General features: G+C 35.6%; 1 protein-coding gene across 2 annotated transcripts in view; it reads right to left on the bottom strand.

Moving 5' to 3' along the window:
• Positions 1–18,147, bottom strand: part of EML5 (EMAP like 5) — a gene marked incomplete at both ends in the record, with an annotated part of 112,455 nt that overhangs the window by 37,295 nt on the left and 57,013 nt on the right. For both annotated transcript variants that reach the window (XM_082058071.1, XM_082058072.1), the window contains 12 exons: positions 710–886; positions 1,667–1,755; positions 2,721–2,852; positions 3,685–3,837; positions 5,759–5,900; positions 6,645–6,772; positions 7,791–7,902; positions 8,992–9,194; positions 11,578–11,678; positions 13,499–13,592; positions 14,797–14,902; positions 16,757–16,943. In XM_082058071.1, the coding sequence (XP_081914197.1) occupies positions 710–886; positions 1,667–1,755; positions 2,721–2,852; positions 3,685–3,837; positions 5,759–5,900; positions 6,645–6,772; positions 7,791–7,902; positions 8,992–9,194; positions 11,578–11,678; positions 13,499–13,592; positions 14,797–14,902; positions 16,757–16,943 (1,624 nt within the window). The remainder of the gene's footprint in view (positions 1–709; positions 887–1,666; positions 1,756–2,720; positions 2,853–3,684; positions 3,838–5,758; positions 5,901–6,644; positions 6,773–7,790; positions 7,903–8,991; positions 9,195–11,577; positions 11,679–13,498; positions 13,593–14,796; positions 14,903–16,756; positions 16,944–18,147) is intronic.

Here is an 18,147-nt window from a genome sequence, read left to right as displayed (position 1 = left end):
GCATGCAAGAATTTCTTTATGAACAGATTGCAGCAACAAACACAGAATCATTTTTCCTAAAAGAGAAAATAATCTAACAGATTAAGAATCAAATGCACATACAATATTTTGAGTCAATACTTCTGCATTGTTCCTATCCCTAGCATGGTAAAATATTCAAAATATTTACTGATAAACACGCAGGAAAACTACAAAGGTTCTAGAAGAGCAGTAAAAATATAAAGTGCTTTTGGAATGGCTTTTCTGTGATGCATGATTAAATAACATTAAAGTTCTTTGTCTTAGAGAAAAATGACTGAGGTTGGAGACATTGAAGGTCTATAAAATCATGAATGAAATGAGTTGAGGAAGAAATGTTCACTGTCTTCCAAAACAAGAGCTTAAGTAGCTAAAAACAACACTGATTAAAACCACACTGAAGGTATTAATGCCTAAGGTATTATTAGACAGTGCCTGTCCCATTCCCAAGCATTTTCCACAGTCAGTGATAGAACAGTACCTGAGATGGCACTTTAGTCTGACCTGGGATGATCATTCTTATTAACTGAAAGTTTAATGCATTGCAAATTGCAGTGTAATATTGAATGCCTTCTTTGATCATAAGGACAAAAGTATAAAAGCACTATTTTCTTCTGAATAATTAACTTTTAGTTTTGAAAAGGCAGATTTATTAACCAATCATCTAAATGAACAGCTGAAAATTACTTACTTTGGCAGGGTATCGAAATAGCTTCACAAATCCAAAATCATCTCCTGTGGCTAACACTTTACTATCACTAGTGAGGCAAGAAGCGGTTACATCTGTGACTTCACCAATTATTGGCCAGATTCCTTCGCAGCAAGAGCCCAAAACACTTGTCCATGATGCCCAGCCGATTTTCTCTACCTACAAAAACAACCTGTTTGAGACAGAGCATGCTTCTTCCCAGTCAGTTTTGTCCCGTATCTGATTTCAAGAAAAACACCTTGCACTGAAAGACACAGCACATCTAAAAGAAAATATTTTAACATATTAACCACTTTTTTTCTGACTATTCAGGATTTCATTCAAGACCCTTAATTTTATCTCTATTAGCTTCCAGTTCTAAAATCTCTGGAAATGTTTAAAAAATTTTGATCTTATCTGCCCTTTCAGGCTACAGAAAATAAATTTCATTTCTCAACACTGCCTTTCAGTCTCACTGAAAGTATGATTTTTAAAGTATCCATTTTCCTTCTCTGCCCTATGACAATGCTCTACAACTGAGAGAACAAAACAATATCATAGCTGGAATATACCACACTTGCCTATGTATAGTGTATTGTATTGGTATCTAAAGATAGACATGACATCATCCACAGCAAGATTAGGGCTAAGGTTTTCAAAGTGTTTAGGTACCAGAAGAGGCATACAGAGATTTTTATGAGTGCGTTAAGTCAGCTCAATGTTCATTTCTTAACAAAAGAGACAAATGCAGTATCTCGTCTGTATTTTCTCATTCTGATTACATTATCTAATTGAACAGGCTGCAAAAAATTATAAAGGACAGCAAATGGCTAAACAGAAGCTTCTTCAACAGACCAGTTAAAATTATAACCTTATATATCATTCCCTCTTATGTGGTATAGAGGGTTGTATCATAACTCTAATATCCAAACAAGTTCAGAAGGCAGACTATTGCCTCACCTCCAAAGTAGGAATTGTCTGTTTTTTCCCACGAGGAGCTTCAAAAAACAACTGCTCTTTAGCACCAGTGTTGACTTGCAAGAGCTTCCCTATAAAACATATTACATATTGTATATTAACATTAAATAGAAAATTCCACTTTACAAAAAATAAAAAACCAAAAAGATATTTTGAAAGTTTTCTTACACAAATTATTTGTTTCCATTGGAGAAAGAAGCCTATATAAACAGTGGATCTGGAAGTATGGCCTTCTGAAATCTGAGGCCTTTGACCCCTTATGTTCACAGTCCTTCCTCCTCTCTTCAAAAACTGTCATAATGCATCGCATACTGGCTCTAATTCAGAGCTTGCTTGTGACAACTGGCTGACCAGCATGCACCTGCTCTTGGGACAGAGAAGCCCACAGGCTGCCTGGTCAACAGCTGCTTCCAAGCAGCTGACTTCCGCTTGCCCGTACTTCTTTTGTGAGGGAAATTCTCATGCATGTTTCTGGCTTTTCCCTGTTTTCAGAATTCTTCAAGGAAGCTAACTTACAACACTCTTGCAAATTAATGTTAAATCGGACAGTTTCAAAGAGATTATATAGAGGAATAAGAGCAGAAACTGATAGATTGCACACATGCACTGTCTTGCTTTTGTATGAAACCAGAATAAAGTTTGTATTCAAACTGATCACTTACTAAGACCCAGGAAATCCAGTCTTTCTGCTATTTTTGACAACAAGGATATATATTCCCGAGCTACAGATGCAACTGCATTATTCAGTACATTATTCAAGAAGTAGAAGTCAAAGAATAAACACAGAAGATGTACAGAAAACCCCAAACAAACTGATCTATAGAGACAACCTACTTTACTTCAAATTGCACAACTTCTAAATACATAAATAGCAGTAAAAATCATGGGTTTGTATTTATTCAGATGCTGTGAGCATATTCATAAGCCGCAGAAACAAACCTGTCAGTAATACTACAAATTCACACTGTAGATGTACTGTATTTAGTCTATAATGTAATCAGTCTTCCAGTAGAATTCTAGGATGAGTGCTACTTACCTCTTACATCCCAGTCCATATGTGTGATATAGCTGGAGGCTCCCTTGCAGATTCCTACTCGTTTACTGCTCATTACATTGTAAATATCTACAAAGTTGTCACAGGATGCCACAGCTAAGTACTTTCCAGCCCCTAAACCACATTAGTAGAAACACAAGACATTTTCAAAACCTGTAGTGCTCTGTGTATAAAACATAAGTACATTCTGGAATTTAGCTATATGCAACTCAGATTTCTTTGAAATGAGCTTGCTAATTTATACATAGTCCCCGAGAGACTAATGTTCCTATTACACAATCAGAATCAGTATGAAATACACAACCATTACATCGTTACATTCTCAAACAATAAAAACTATTTGATGACACTTTAAACATTTATTGCACTCAGAGAGTGGTAAGGCTTAGGTAACGTTGGATGAGACCTGGTATCAGATATTTGCATGAAATTTCTCCTACAGAAGAGTATTTTCACTGAAGTAGTATTCTTAGTTTAGGTCACACATTTGAGTTCCTAAATAAGAGCTGTATTGTTTGAAATAAACCAGCCTCACTAGGAGTGCTAAGAACCGTAGAGGGGAAAAGAAAAAAAAAGAAGACACCAGAACTTTCTGACACATCAGTTTCAAGCATTCTTATCAGCTCACAGTAACCTCGGTGAGGAGCCACACTTATACAGCTCACAAAGTGGAACCTGAGGGACCCTGGGAGGCTGCTGGATGTTCAGGATTTAAAATTTTGCATTCATGAGGTTACTGTGAACAAACCTATTCCAATAATCTCATCCTTAAATGAGCAACGTAGGGTTTCACACCCAGTATTTTTCAAAATGTTAATATGAATCTTGCTGACTTATTCGTTACACGTGAAAGAGTACTACAAATCTTTACTTCTTTTATCTTTTAAAGGTTATATAGCTGGCTTCAAAACCCTTGATATGAAAATCTTCATTTTAAATCACTTACCAGGAGAAAATCGGATCTCTGAAATAACGTCTTTCCTGTGCTGGAAAGAGACTAGATCCTCCAGGGTATCTGCATTAACTATCAAAAAACTTCCATCGTTCAGACCAACTGCTAATGCTTTTCCATCAGGAGAAAAGCAGCAACATCTACCTCCTACGAGGAATACAAAAATGGCATTCAGGTACATTTACAGTGTATAATCTCTCTTTTATTTATGTTTTCAGTAGTAAAGGAAAGCTGTTCTTATAGTTTATAGTCTCATGAAATTTTTTATATGCTACCAAGATCATTTCCAAAACCTGTGATAGCACAGAGAAGCTATTGGCAAATCAACAAGTACACAATCCCGGAATCTTAGACTGCATTTAGTTGCATATTAATTGACATTTGTCCTAAATTAGTAACTTAGATTAATCGCTATTGTCTATAAATTTTAAATCTGCTCTCCTGCTTAGTATCTGGTGCCAACTGTTTGTTACCATTTGGTCTGGTAAGGAGAACATGGCTGTAAAAGACCTTCTGGACTCAGTGTATTCAGTCGTTTGCTATCATGGGCACTATGTCATATAATCCCTTTAATGAACATGTCAAGTTTCATTTGAAAACCAGTTAAATTTCTAATTTAAATTTATTTATGGTCAGCTTATATAGATTTGTTTCCATGGCAGATTTTTCCATTAGTGTAAATATTTTCCCTACTATTTCTTCTTCTGATGAACTTGTGGAGAGTAATCCTATATTTAGCTGACTCCATCGCAAAGCTTCTTATTCATTGTCCTGTAGCTCCTCTTTCTCCACACTCAACTTTCAGTTTCATTTTGTTCAGCTGAACACAGATAAGAAGTGTACACCACAAATATTCTCATTAGTCTCTTGTAAATTACATGAATATTTCAATATGTCCTGGGAAAAAATACTTCACTATCGCATCTAATTCTCATTGTGCAATCAAACAGAACATGCTGAGCCTTATGCTCCTCAGGCTACACAGACACTTTTCTTATGGTCATCAAGTCTTGCCTTTTTTAATTACCAAGTATTATCTCATTTCCATTACTGCAGTCTGTAGAAGTACCCAGCTCTTTCTGTACAGTACACAGCTGATTTTTAAGATCACCAAAGCATCTCCAAATGTGTCTCATCAGCAAATTAAGTCATCACCGACCTTATTTTACTGCCAAAACTACTCTTACAAATATTAAGAAATATCAGCTTTAAGACTTGAGAGGATTTCATCAACTTGAAACTTTATTTAATCCCTGCTTGTGCCAGCTCATGAGTCTTCCTGCATGGGGGTTGTGGAGTCTCCTACTCTGGAGACATTCAAAACCCGCCTGGACGCCTTCCTGTGTAACTTCATGTAGGTGTTCCTGCTCCGGCAGGGGGATTGGACTAGATGATCTTTTGAGGTCCCTTCCCATTGCTAACATTCTGTGATTCTGTGTGATTCAGCTAAACTTCCTATGAGGTTTGGATCAAAATGCCTTGCTGAACGCCAAACAGATGAAGCCTATTGCACTCCTTTGCCTAGCAAAGCAAATATATCACTAAAAGCTTGTTAAGGCCATTCTGGTGTAACCCTAAAAAAAAAATCTCCTTATATGATGTCATAACAGTTCTTCCATCTGTCAAAATAGAATTTATTTGTATAGTACAGAATGAGTAAGAATTTGATTACTGTTCTTTCCTTGACATTTCAGATTCTTCTAACGTTCACAAAGAGGATTAATTCATAATTACGTCTAAGATTTCTTCCAAAAATTTCTAGATTTGAAGTCCTCTGCTGTTCAAAAAAGTTTGCAATGCTATAAGCAACATGGGAATTGGCTCAAATTTTATTTTAAATTCACTGGCTTAAATATGTTACAACTGCATATAATCTTAAGAACAGTGTTACATAGAAATCTTTCATACAGGGTCATTACTTTAAGGGCTACATAACTCATGAACATAGCATCAATAAATACTTTGTACAAACAATGGAATTCATCCAGTCTTGCTTTTGAAAGATTCATAGTGTTAGTAAATGTCAACTGAATTCGGTTAAATCTCTTTGTTATACTAAGCATCTTACCCTTCTTCAATTTGCGAACAGCTAACATACAATGGCTGGGAGATAAATCCCATATTCTTAAGGTTTTGTCATCACTTACAGTGGCACAAATAGGCAAATGAGGATGAGTAGCTAGACCCCAAACTTCCCCCTCCATGTGACCCTGAAAAACACAACAAATCAGATGACTTTGTATTTTAAACTGAAATATGAAATAATACATTTAAGAAAGTTAAAAAAAAACCTGAGAGCATGCATGTAAAGAAATATATTAATTGAAATGTAGAACATCAGGAGAAAACCTCACCCTGATACTTACAGTATAAGTGCAATTTACAGTAGTTAGCACCAGAGAAATATTTTCCCTGAGAAATAATCCTCATGCACATCTAGATTTGTTCCTTTACCTTACGTTCTAAAATGTTCTTTAAAAACATCTAGTTCTTTACATATTGCACTGGCAACTCTGAAGTGTGAATTAAAGATCCACTGATTTTATTTAAGTGTTATATAAAAGAAAAACATAAGATGATATGATGTAAAAAACTTGTTTTGTGGTCAAGCTTAAGAAATTTAGTCTGTTTCATAAAAGGAGTAACTAATACCCCAAAAAAGTTAATCAGGAATTTGGTGGAGGATCCACTGTTTCACACACTTTTTTTTTCCTAAACAGAAGCGAGATCTCTGTCTGTTTGAAAAGATGAACTTGCTGAACAAATTAGTACATAAAAATCTGTGATATGTTTTTCTCAAGAGTCATAATGGTCTACTATAGCATTAAAAATCTATGATATGAGAGTAATTTCTTCACTAGTCATTAACATGACTGTTATTTCACAACAGTCTTTACTTGAAGAATAAAATAGTGTTTGTGGTATGGAATATCTGACATTTTTTAAAGATGTACCTGAACCAGCAGAGTTATTGGTCCACTTTTATCCACCTCCAGTATTTCACCATTCTTGGTGCCCACTAAAATATGACCATGTCCTAAAGATATGGCACGTATAGAAGGATTATCTTCTAAGAGAAGACCTAGAATGTTAAAATGTTAGAAGAAAGAAGATTCTCAAAGATGCCTTAGAGAGGATTTTTCATACATATGCACACTACATTCTCACTGTAGGAAAAGATATTCAGTAGTAAACAAGTAAAAACATACTCCTGCATGGAAGAACTTACATGTTTGGATTCATTTGGGAGTATTTAGCAATTACCCAGCTGACACTAATCTTTCTTCTCAACCAAGTATCTTTGAAGTTTAACCAGCCTGAGTCATTGTCAATCTTGGTGAAAAAATGTGCATGGGAAGTATCAAATATACTACTATATTGCTGGCATTTATGGTTGTCCTGCTTTTGGCTGGCATAGAGTTAATTTTCTTCCTGGTTGTTGGTGTAGTGCTGTGTTTTGGAATTAGTATGAGAAAAATGTTGGTAAAACACTGATGTTTTAGTTGCTGCTAAGTAGTAAATGACTTTTCAGCTTATTATGCTGTGTTCACCAGAAGCTGGGGGGCACACAGCCAGGACAGCTGAGCCACACTGCCCAAAGGGATATTCCATACAATATGACATCACACTCAATATATATTTTGGGGGAAGAAGAAGGAAGTGGGGGATGTTCCGAGTTGATGGCATTTGTCAAGTAACTGTCACAGATGATGGGTGCCTGCCGTCCTTTGGTTGACACTCAACATACAAAGAAACCAACAAACCAAAAACCAGAAACCAAAAAAACAAACCACAAATCAAACAACAACATAACATCTCGGTGGTAAGAGACTCAAGGTTAAATGAATTAATTCAGGCAGATAAAAGGGTAAATATGATCTGCACCCACCAAATGTGCTAACAGACACTACAACATACCATTCCCCTCCTGACAGAAAAATGGCCTATTTAGAATCAATAAAGCTTAAAAAAAAGTCATTATTGCTATTGGTTATGTCTGATGTGGACCTCCTCCTGTTGGGTAAAGCAATTCCACAGAAAAAGTTTTCTAAAGAAAGTATTTTAAACAAAATTAAAAAATAGGACAAAGTCTGCATTACCTTTAGACCCAGGGGCCAAAGCAGCCCTTTTGATGGCGTAGGTTTTGAGACAACGTTCAAAGGTATCGTCCCAGAGAGCTACTACCCCATCCTTTCCTCCAGTGACAAATCCCTTGAAAAGCAAACAAACAAACAAAAAGTCATAATCCATTATTATACTTCCTTAATTTTTCAGTGATTTCTGGCAATACTGAAAAATGGATTGTATACAACACTATAATGCACAGAACTACAGATGTTAGAGATGAAAAGATCAGGAGCAACAAAGTGACTGAATTCTCCTCCTGACAAAGGCAGCACAGTCCATGTACACAGGCTGGATTTAAAAGTTCTAACCTATATGCTTCTACAATATTAGAAAGATAATTTAACTGACATACTGAAATATCTTTTCCTGATATTTAGCCTCAATATCCCTTTGGCATTTCACCCCACTACTCCAAGCCAAACTTAGTACCACTCACAATAATTTGGTTACTGCTTAAATTGTTCAAATATAGGCATATTTGTGCCATTCTGTCTTCAAAAATTACTTACAGCTATTTAATGAAGCAACAAGTATACTTATTATTGAAATAATTAGTAGTTTCCTTTGGAAATGTTGCTTTGTGCAACGTGAATAACACATGCTTTGTCCAAAGCTACTATACGGAAACTCAGAAGGTGGAGTAACTTGGTCTGACCCAGCAAAACACAAACATATACATAACTTCAAATATCTAACTGGAACACCCTTTCCCATTTAAGCACATGCTTTAAAGGCCTTCCTGAGTCAAAAGAAGTTGAGAATCAGGACAGAGTATTTGGAGATCTACAGAGTGAATGCTCCTACAAGTAGATGGTAAATACAGCACAAAAGAGTGAGAGTATCATCATCTTTCCTCTCTCACAAGCTCACATAATCCATTAAAGTTATGGATGCTTAAATCAAAATGTACGTTTACTTATCATGAGTTACTATTGCTTCTTTAGTAAGAGGTCATGAAAATTACTGAATAAGATGCCATTGGACCACAAGGTTTTGAGAAACAGCATGCTACATAACAAGAAATAGAGACATGCACAAAACACTATTTTGAATCTGGACCTCAAAAGGCTTTTCTATAATAGAAATAACATCACGAATTCCTGAGTTTGGGAAAGGTCTGACTTCAAAGACTTTTTTGTCCAGTCATCAAAAAACAATGTGCAGTTTATTTACTTTTTCCAATGCGTGCATGCTGAACACAGGACCATCATGTGCTTTCACAGTTTTTATGAGAAACACATCTCTCCAAATACACACATCCCCCGTGGAAGTCCCAGAGAACGCCATCTCTTCAGTCCAGCCATACACTGCACACATCATTGTATCGGTTCTTCCCAATGCACCTATGCAGCCCTTTCTTCCAATTAGTCCTCCACCTGTTTCAACCAAAAACAAGTCAACAGATGTTTGCTTAGAATTATTTTCCAAAACCTATATAACCTTACTCAGAGCAACAAGTTCTTTTCTTCTGGTTTACCCACACTCCCCAAAAAACTGAGCCTGAGAAGAGTTCTCATAAAATAAAATGTTTGTACTATTTGGCATCTTTCAATAAAAACAAACAAACAAACAAACAAACAAACAAAGCACACACAACCCCCCAAAAAAACAAAACAAAACAAAAAAACCCTTACTTATAACTTACTACTTGAACCTGGATTTGAATACGTACATATACCCACATGAACATAAAACAAAGAGAAAGTGCATTTGTAAACTTGCATCTAAACAAGAAACTTAACATCTACCACACAGTTCATAGAAAATCTTACTGAAATTAACTTGTTTAATTCTTCACATCCCATCATTTTCATGTTTCCAGTGACAGTGTTGGTAATTTTATTTTAGAGGTTTGCTATATTGGCCTCTGTATAATAGAAATATTACAGCTATATACACTTAAGAATTCTTCAATGTACCATATCTAAAGTCATTTGACAGGTATAACATATAGTAACTTCTTACTAGAAAGGAAAATTCTTATTTTCACAATCCTCAGAGAAACTTCATGTGATATAACACAGAAGCCCCTGAAGATCCAACACATCGTCCTGTTCTCGTACTTACAGAGGCAAGGCCTCTGAACCTGCTTGCCATCGCTTGGCACAGATGAAAATTTGGTCCCAAGCCCATACTTTGGTGTCACTTCTCACATCAAGTGCACCTGCTCCGGTGCAGATTTCAGAGCCCTGGCATTTGTTCAGGTGCACAGACACTCTGCTCCTCACACTGACACTGCGGCTGCCTGGCCAGGGCGCCAGGGCAGGTTCACACAGATGGGTTGTAACATCAGAGAAATCTGACTCCTGCTAACTGAGCAATGCCACAGGGAAAAGAAGCATTTTAAACAATTTCCTTTCTGTATTCAAAATCACCATCTTCTTTCTAAAAAAATTATAGTAGTTTATTCAGTAAGTATTGTGACGCACTTTGTTCTTTCTGTAGACAGCAAGCACAATTGTTAAAATTAATAATTTTATATACTTAACAGCTTGCTCTCGGACAATCTTGATTAATTTCTATTGGAGTCAGAACTAAGAAAACTAGCATCGTTTTTTGGTCACAGACTTTTCACAGTCTTTCATGAGGGACTCATCTGAGTTGATGGAATAAATTCTGCATGAATAATTAGAACATTCTTAGCAGATAAGCTATAACACGTATGTTTTTATATACATTTTTAGGGTTGAAATAATGAAGTGTACACTGATATCAGGAAATGTATTTTTCACTCTTCAAAAATTTTTCAGATAAAGCAAGATGTTTATCTTGGGTTTTAACTGTCAACTTCAGAGGTATCTAAATAAACAGGTCTCAACTGGGTGTATTAGAAGGGGGGTGGTTAGTAGGCCAAGAGAGGTTCTCCTTCCCCTCTACTCTGCCCTGGTGAGACCACACCTGGAACATTGTGTCCAGTTCTGGGCCCCTCAGTTCCAGAAGCACAGGGAACTGCTGGAGGGAGTCCAGCACAGGGCAACAAAGATGATGAAGGGAGTGGAGCATTTCTCTTATGAGGAAAGACTGAGGGAGCTGGGTGTCCTTAGTTTGGAGGAGACTGAGGGGTGACCTTATTAATGTTTACAAATATGTAAAGAGTGAGTGTCACGAGAATGGAGCCAGGCTCTTCTCGGTGACAACCAATGGTAGGACAAGGGATAATGGGTTCAAACTGGAACACAAGAGGTTCCACTTACATTTGAGAAAAAACTTCTTCTCAGTGAGGGTATCAGAACACTGGGACAGGCTGCCCAAGGGGGTTGTGGAGTCTCCTTCTCTGGAGACATTCAAAACCCGCCTGGACACATTCCTGTGTAACCTCATCTAGGTGTTTCTGCTCCAGCAGGGGGATTGGACTAGATGATCTTTTGAGGTCCTTTCCAACCCCTAACATTCTGTGATTCTGTGAACTGGCACGTGTCTCTTCATAACATACATGTTGTAAAGGTCTTTCTTCCAAAAACTGTTCTATGATTTTAGAGCAGCTCTGTAACATTTTCAGCTGTGCTATATGATTATTAGATATAAAAAATGACAGTAGGAAATCCAGGGTCCTTTTTACTTGAGTAGCTCCAGCTCCATGGCAAACTCTAATAGAATTCCCACTACTGTCATAATGCCAAGTAATGTTATTTCTACCAAGGCAAAGCTAACTTAGAGAGATAGATAGAGAAACATTTGCCTTTGATGCGTGAAACTGACTTTAAAAGATACTGTACTTTAAGTTACAGAAAATGCTATAATTCTGAAAAGTTTCCTTACCTGCTCTACGCCAGAATTTCATGTGTTTAATTCCAACAGTGATTAGCTTATCAGGTATATAAGGATTAATCTTAACAACAAAAATCTTATCTTTGCTTCCCCTGAAATGTAAAACAAAATATTTTAAATAAAAATATAACTATTCATATTTTTAAATGAGTTTTGGTTTGGATTTTTTTGCTAACATATACCTTCCCTACCTTCGTAACATTTACTTCCAAATCATTAACAATAACTTATTACAAATAATTAAGAATTTATTATGAGGAGAAAGAAAGCCAAAGAACTAACATCCTGAGCCCTCCTTTAGTTTCATTACTCTTCAGTTTCCAAAGCAGTTGATTCCATTACTTCAGAAATCCACTGGTGGAGGTTTCTTCACAAAAGAACACAGATGTCTATTGAGTCTGGGTATACGGCATCGAGATCTCTGACACCTCAGCATGAAACTTAAAAGGTGTGAAGCTGTATATTTTTTAAATAAGTCTCTCATTTGACAATAAACTGTCGTTTTCACCCACCTTTCAGTTGATTTTTCTGTTTTTCTTGTTAGAATAAAACATATGCTGCTACATCAATTTTAAATGGAAATTTCCCTTATTTCTAAAAACATTAAAAGCTGTCGCGTGTTGTAGATTGCTTACTATGCTTCTCTAAAACCAATGCCTTGCTTCAGTCCTATAGTCTGAAAAACAGCTTTCAACTATATGTGCTATCTATGCAAGGAAAGAAATGCTTACTAGTATTTTTTCTTTAAAATGCAGAAGAGCCTCTAATCCCTAATTTTTGCTCCCTGTTCAGGAGTGGCAATAATTTTTTACCTTCTGTCATTTTCAGAGCACCAAATGAACAAGTAGCAAAAAGGAGGGGAAAAAACAAACAAACAAACAGGAAAAGTCAAAAAATGAGAGGCACAAACTAGTATTTTCAGAGAAGTCAAGCTAACCAGGCTTCTGAAAAATAACTGGGAACGGAGTACATCTCTTTACCTACATGATCTGCAGAGGATTTTCATTCCTCAGTGAATAAGAAACTCCAAGCACGTTTAAAAGGAGCATGAGAGTAAATGTCATTGAAGAGCAATAAAGAACTTACTGGATAAAAAGGAAATTGATACTTCTAAAATTTTATCTGCAGAGAATAATAAATCCCTTTCAAAACTATTTAGAACAATATTTAGAGTACACATACTGAATCCAGACAGAGTGGGAGAGAAACCCACTCACATTAGTGTCCTATTTAGAGCAACAGATCCTTAGAAACAACAAAATCAAAGGTTTCAAAAAATTACTCAACATCAGAAATGAGATTCTATCTTGTAGATTAAAACTCTGTTTAATAAACATATATGAAATAATCTGTGCAGAGTCAAAGAAACTTCCAAAATATTTAACCTTTGGAGGTTATTTAGTCCAACTTCCTGTTCAAAGCAGAGATGAATTCAAAGTTAGATCAGGCTGCTCAGGACTCAGAAAGGAAAAGGAAAGAACCTTAAAGAAAAGAGAACTGTGAAAAAGAACTGCAAACTACCATCCCAAGAAAGAGATGAACTCTGATGTAAAAAGATTGGAAAAGCAGAGCATACATCAGCACCCCTGGGAGGGCCAACAGAAGTGCATGGAGGGAGTGTTAAAGCATTTCAGAATACATCAAATAAATGTAAATAAACTTTGACTTCTATGTCTTATTTCTTCACCTGCTGAGCTGTCACTGTAACAATTCTTGTTGATTCTTTTAGAATTTCATTTATTTTCTTCCAAAGAAAGTTTTAAGGCTGTGCTAAATGTTATCGCTTGTATCACTTAAGTGATTGAAACTGCTTATTTATTAGAGAACTATTATTCTTTAATGAATATGTTTTGCATACTGTCATTTGAGAGTAAATCTAGATACAAATTTCACAACAAAGTTAAATTCCTACCTTACTGCTGAAAGCTTTTCTCCTTTCTTCCAATCCCAGAGTACAATAGTGTGATTGTCATCTATTCCAACAGAAGCCAATCGTTTCCCATCCGCTAGAAAAAAAAATGTATGATTAAGAGAATAGATAGATAATATTATGTTACAATAATAAGAAACCATATTAAAGAATATCAGACCCTGGCAAAGTGACTAGAATGTTAGAGGGACATCTGTCATCTGTTCGCTTTTAAACTTGAGTGGTGGATGGAATTCAGGACTTCAAGTCACTCCATCAGAAAACTGCACTTAGATTTGTATCAAATCCTTTGTTCGGCTAGTTGCTGAATTGACACAGATGCACAAAAACCTCCATCCCTGGTTCTATTCTCAGAATTTTCTGTTCACACTGAAAATCCCTGTTCATTTCTAAACAGGAAAGCACTTAAGCAATACGAGGAAGTTTATGAAATACCCTTAAACTTAGTAATAGTGTGAGTTTTGACACATATCCCACGTTAACCTCCAAGTTATTTGTGCTCGCTCATGATCAACAACTTTCTGACATGTACCCATCTTTGAAATTGCTACGCATCCATGCCAGAATTTGGGAACTGAGAACCCTGTCTTGAAAAAGGAGAACCAAAAAAAGGTAAGAAACATCAAAGACCCCAAACTACTCATCTTTGTGATCATGCATCTTCACTGTGAGGTTAGAGATCCTATCTAGTAAATCCAAACCATTAAAGAATTAATAGAAGCCAGTGGAGAAGAGGAAATGTAAAACTGGTACAATAATTCAATGCTTGGGATGCAAAAAGATTTAACTGACAGTCTGTTATCTTAGTATAAGGTGGAGAGGAGAGGCTGATTTTCTGCCTAGAAGAACTCCATTCACTTTCTGAATATATTAGTGTGCTACCCACCTGGCCTGCAGGATTAAAAAAAAAAACCACAAAACAAAAAGCACACACCTGAGCAGTTTGCTCAAAAATTTGCTAACACAGTTGTAAATGCAGACACACCACTCACGATGTGTTCACCGGCCTCATACAACCAAATGAAATTCCAAAGTGATCAGCTCAGCTACTAAATGGCACAGAACCTGTTCATGCCTTTCCTGATGCGCAGGACTCCACGGCTCTTTTTAGTGAACGCTTGCTTTAAGACAGTCTCATTTGACATTGATCATTGGAGAATATTTTCAATACAAAATCTTTGGTGTAAAGGAATTCCAAATTCCTCATTAGAACTGATCGGCTTGTATTTTCATACATAAAGGCAAAATTGTATATAAATAAACAAATAAATACTTATTACCTGAAAAATCAACAGCGCAAACACCGTATTGGTGATAGCCCTTTAACACTGAGAGTGGTTTTATTGTTTCTGTATCCCAAATGTGTATTGAGGAATCTCGACCAACCTGAAAGTATACATATTTATAACCATTTTTCTTCACGTCTCAGTTACTTCACACAGTTGTTTAAAAGTAAAATATTGGCAAACGCTTTAAGAAGTATTTGAAAAAATTTACAGTGATAAATTTTTCCTAGTATTACCTGTTTGACTAGCAACATATTATTCCTTTGCCTGCTTTACAAATACCATTCCCCAGCTGGCTCATTCTTCCCCCCAGAGAACTTAGGGACATTAATGACAATTAACTAACCTTACAATAGAGTTCTCTAACCAAAAAAAAAAACAACACAACAAAACAACAACAACCTTCATTGATTGCACTGTGGCAAATTTATTCCATCAATTCTCTATCAATCATTCCCTGTCTAAAAATAAAATGTTATTTTTATTGCTAGTATGTAAACTACTTTAACGTTTGAGAAATCAAGGTGGCTTCTGTTGCTTTCTGGTGTCATTTCAAATGCCCACATGTCAGATTCTAAGTCACTGACACCAGTGGAGTCATCTCCACTAGAATGACACTAATCCAGGTAACTAGAACTTGGTAAGAAATCGAATATAGCTTATTCTTTTCAGCTATATACAAGTATTATTAGCCAATACTTACAATATTATTTGCTATTCCAAAGGTTTTGCACCTCACTACACAAGAAGAGGCTGCAAAACCAGAACAACATTGTCTTGTGTTTAAGACCAGGGGCAGGACTGAAGAAAAGGAGCATCAATGTCTTTTTTTTTTTTTTCCTCACAAACTTTATAGGTGACATTTGCTTTTGGTATCATCCACTATTATGATAATCTGAACCAGTGTTGAACGGGCTATTTGATTACTGCGTTATCTAATTTCTGCAGGTAATGCAGTATACATCAAAACATAGTATATATATATATATAAACCAGTATATAGTGGAGTGCATCTTTCTGTTGATAGTATAAGCTATTTTACAATATAGTAAATCCAGACACATTTTTATTCATAGTCTTTACTACTCCAAAATTAAATAGAATCAATTCCTAAATTTAGGTATTTAATCTCTAAACTGACCTGCAGATTTATGTTAACCTCAAACAATTTTACACAAATTAAGGGCACTAGAAGCAAAAGTTTATTTCTGTTAGAAATTGCAGTTCACATGTTCTCCATTTTATTATATAACAACAATAATAATGATGATTATTCTTATCATTATTAATAATAATAATAATAACATAAATAATAATTTTAAACCCTTGAAACATCAATTCAAATATTCCAAGTCCTGGTATATAAACATTATGGAAAAATATGTTTGTCAGAAAACAGGAGTGAAATAAAATTTACCTAAAAATTCTGTCTGGTGAAAGATAAAATGAACTATTTTAAATACTTCAGCAAAGTCCATACCCATGTTGCATGTACAAACAGTAAATAGTTTGGCCATAGGCAATAACCGAAACCATAATGCATGAAACTGAAATGCCAGAACATAATAACAACTAATTTCATGTTATATTTAATACATGAATGTAATAGTAACATATCTAACTTCACAACTAAAATACTAAAAAAATGCATTTTAATTGTGCATTTTCTCCACTTGTTATGAAGAAGCAACATAATGATGAATAAAAAATATTAACCTATTCTTAAATAAAAAATAGGTTCAAAAAAACCTATCAATTAAAGACTCATCAGAATTAATATAAAGAACTGGAAAAAACATGTATATTGGGAGTTTTTAACAAGATTCCATCTGCAACAGAAATGCAGTCTTTCACCTGAATAACCAAAGGCTGGACTTCCTTCCTCCAAAACAGGCTTTTCTAAATTCAGCAGTAACAACTTCAGATTCTTATTGCAGATAAACACACATCCTACCTGGCCTGTTGCCACATAGTCCTTTAAGGGATGGATAGCAAGGCAAAGAATGTCATCATCATGACCTAGATAAAAGCGCTGTGTGTTCTGCTGTCGATTGTACACCACTCCCACTGCTGCGACATGGTATACAATTTCACCCGTCTGAGTGTAAAATAAATTGCTTCGACAGTCGTAACCTCTGTAACTAATTAAAGAAAACGAAGTTTGTTCATCAAGGTCATAACGATATGAACTGAAACTTTGAGATAAAACTATGCAAGACACATGTAGCACAAGTAAGAACTCAGATGACTTACCAATTACTGTTTTGGTGGTTTAAGATTATTAACATATTTTCCCAAAGAAACACCAATTTACCAATTTCATTTACTATTCAAACATCAGTACTATTAGCATTAGTTTGAAAGTGGCTGCTATTTAATAGTTAACTCTCCACAAATAGTATAGAAGAGGAAGTAATAGCTAGTAATTTTTCCAGATCACATGGAGAATTCGGGCATGCAACATGTAATTAAATGAAACGGTCAAAACAAACACTTTGGACATTTTCTATCTCTCAGTGCTCAAAACTCAGGCAGCAAATGTTTCCACAAGAATGTGGACAACACAGATATTACGTAATAAAACTGAAAGTTTCTGGAAACTTGCTAACAGAAAACAAATGCACAAATTTTCTTCCAGATCAGTTTCTCTTTTGAAGGAAAACCTGTCTCCTTTCTGTACTGGTACAGCAACTGGCATGAGTAGGTCAATTCCCAGCTGAGGCCTGTCTGCACTATCACAGCGTACACCTTTCTTCCCAGCTGTGATTAAGATTCAGTAAACCATAAAAAGCAACGGTGGCATTTTCAAAAAGGCAAGGTGCTACTCTCAGAAATAATTTAAGAGGCCAAGAAACCTAAAAAAGATTAAACAAACAAGCAAGTTTTAAATTAGTGTTTTCATAATGCTATCCTTAGCAGTCAATGGAGGTAACGCTTAGAAGTGCATAACTTTAATTAATTCCTTCCTTTCTTCTGATATAAAAAATACTCTATATACTCCTGATATATCCCGTTTATGTGCTATTAATTCCTTGGCTAACCCTTTTCTGTTCCTTGTTCTTACTGATCTTCATTACATCAACTTTGTAATTATTTTACAAAGATGCAGGCAAAGTCTGGTTATATTTCTAAATATATAGCTAAATTTATAGGAAGGGAATGACACTTGAATACATTTGAATTGGCCATGAGTTATCTTTATTTAGGGATCATAATGCTCTACTTAAATATTTTTGCACCCAACTTCTGATTGAAGTAGTTGAAAAGAAGCCCTGAAGATGATCAGCCATTCATTCTTGGCAAACAAAATAACTAAGCTTTCATCATCAGCAACTGCAAGCTAAC

The sequence above is a fragment of the Streptopelia decaocto genome (genome assembly GCF_964273445.1).
Source record: "Streptopelia decaocto genome assembly, chromosome: 7".
NCBI classification, from domain to species: Eukaryota; Metazoa; Chordata; class Aves; order Columbiformes; family Columbidae; genus Streptopelia; species Streptopelia decaocto.
Note: the sequence above shows the minus strand (reverse complement) of the source record. Positions and strands in the feature narration are given on the sequence as shown.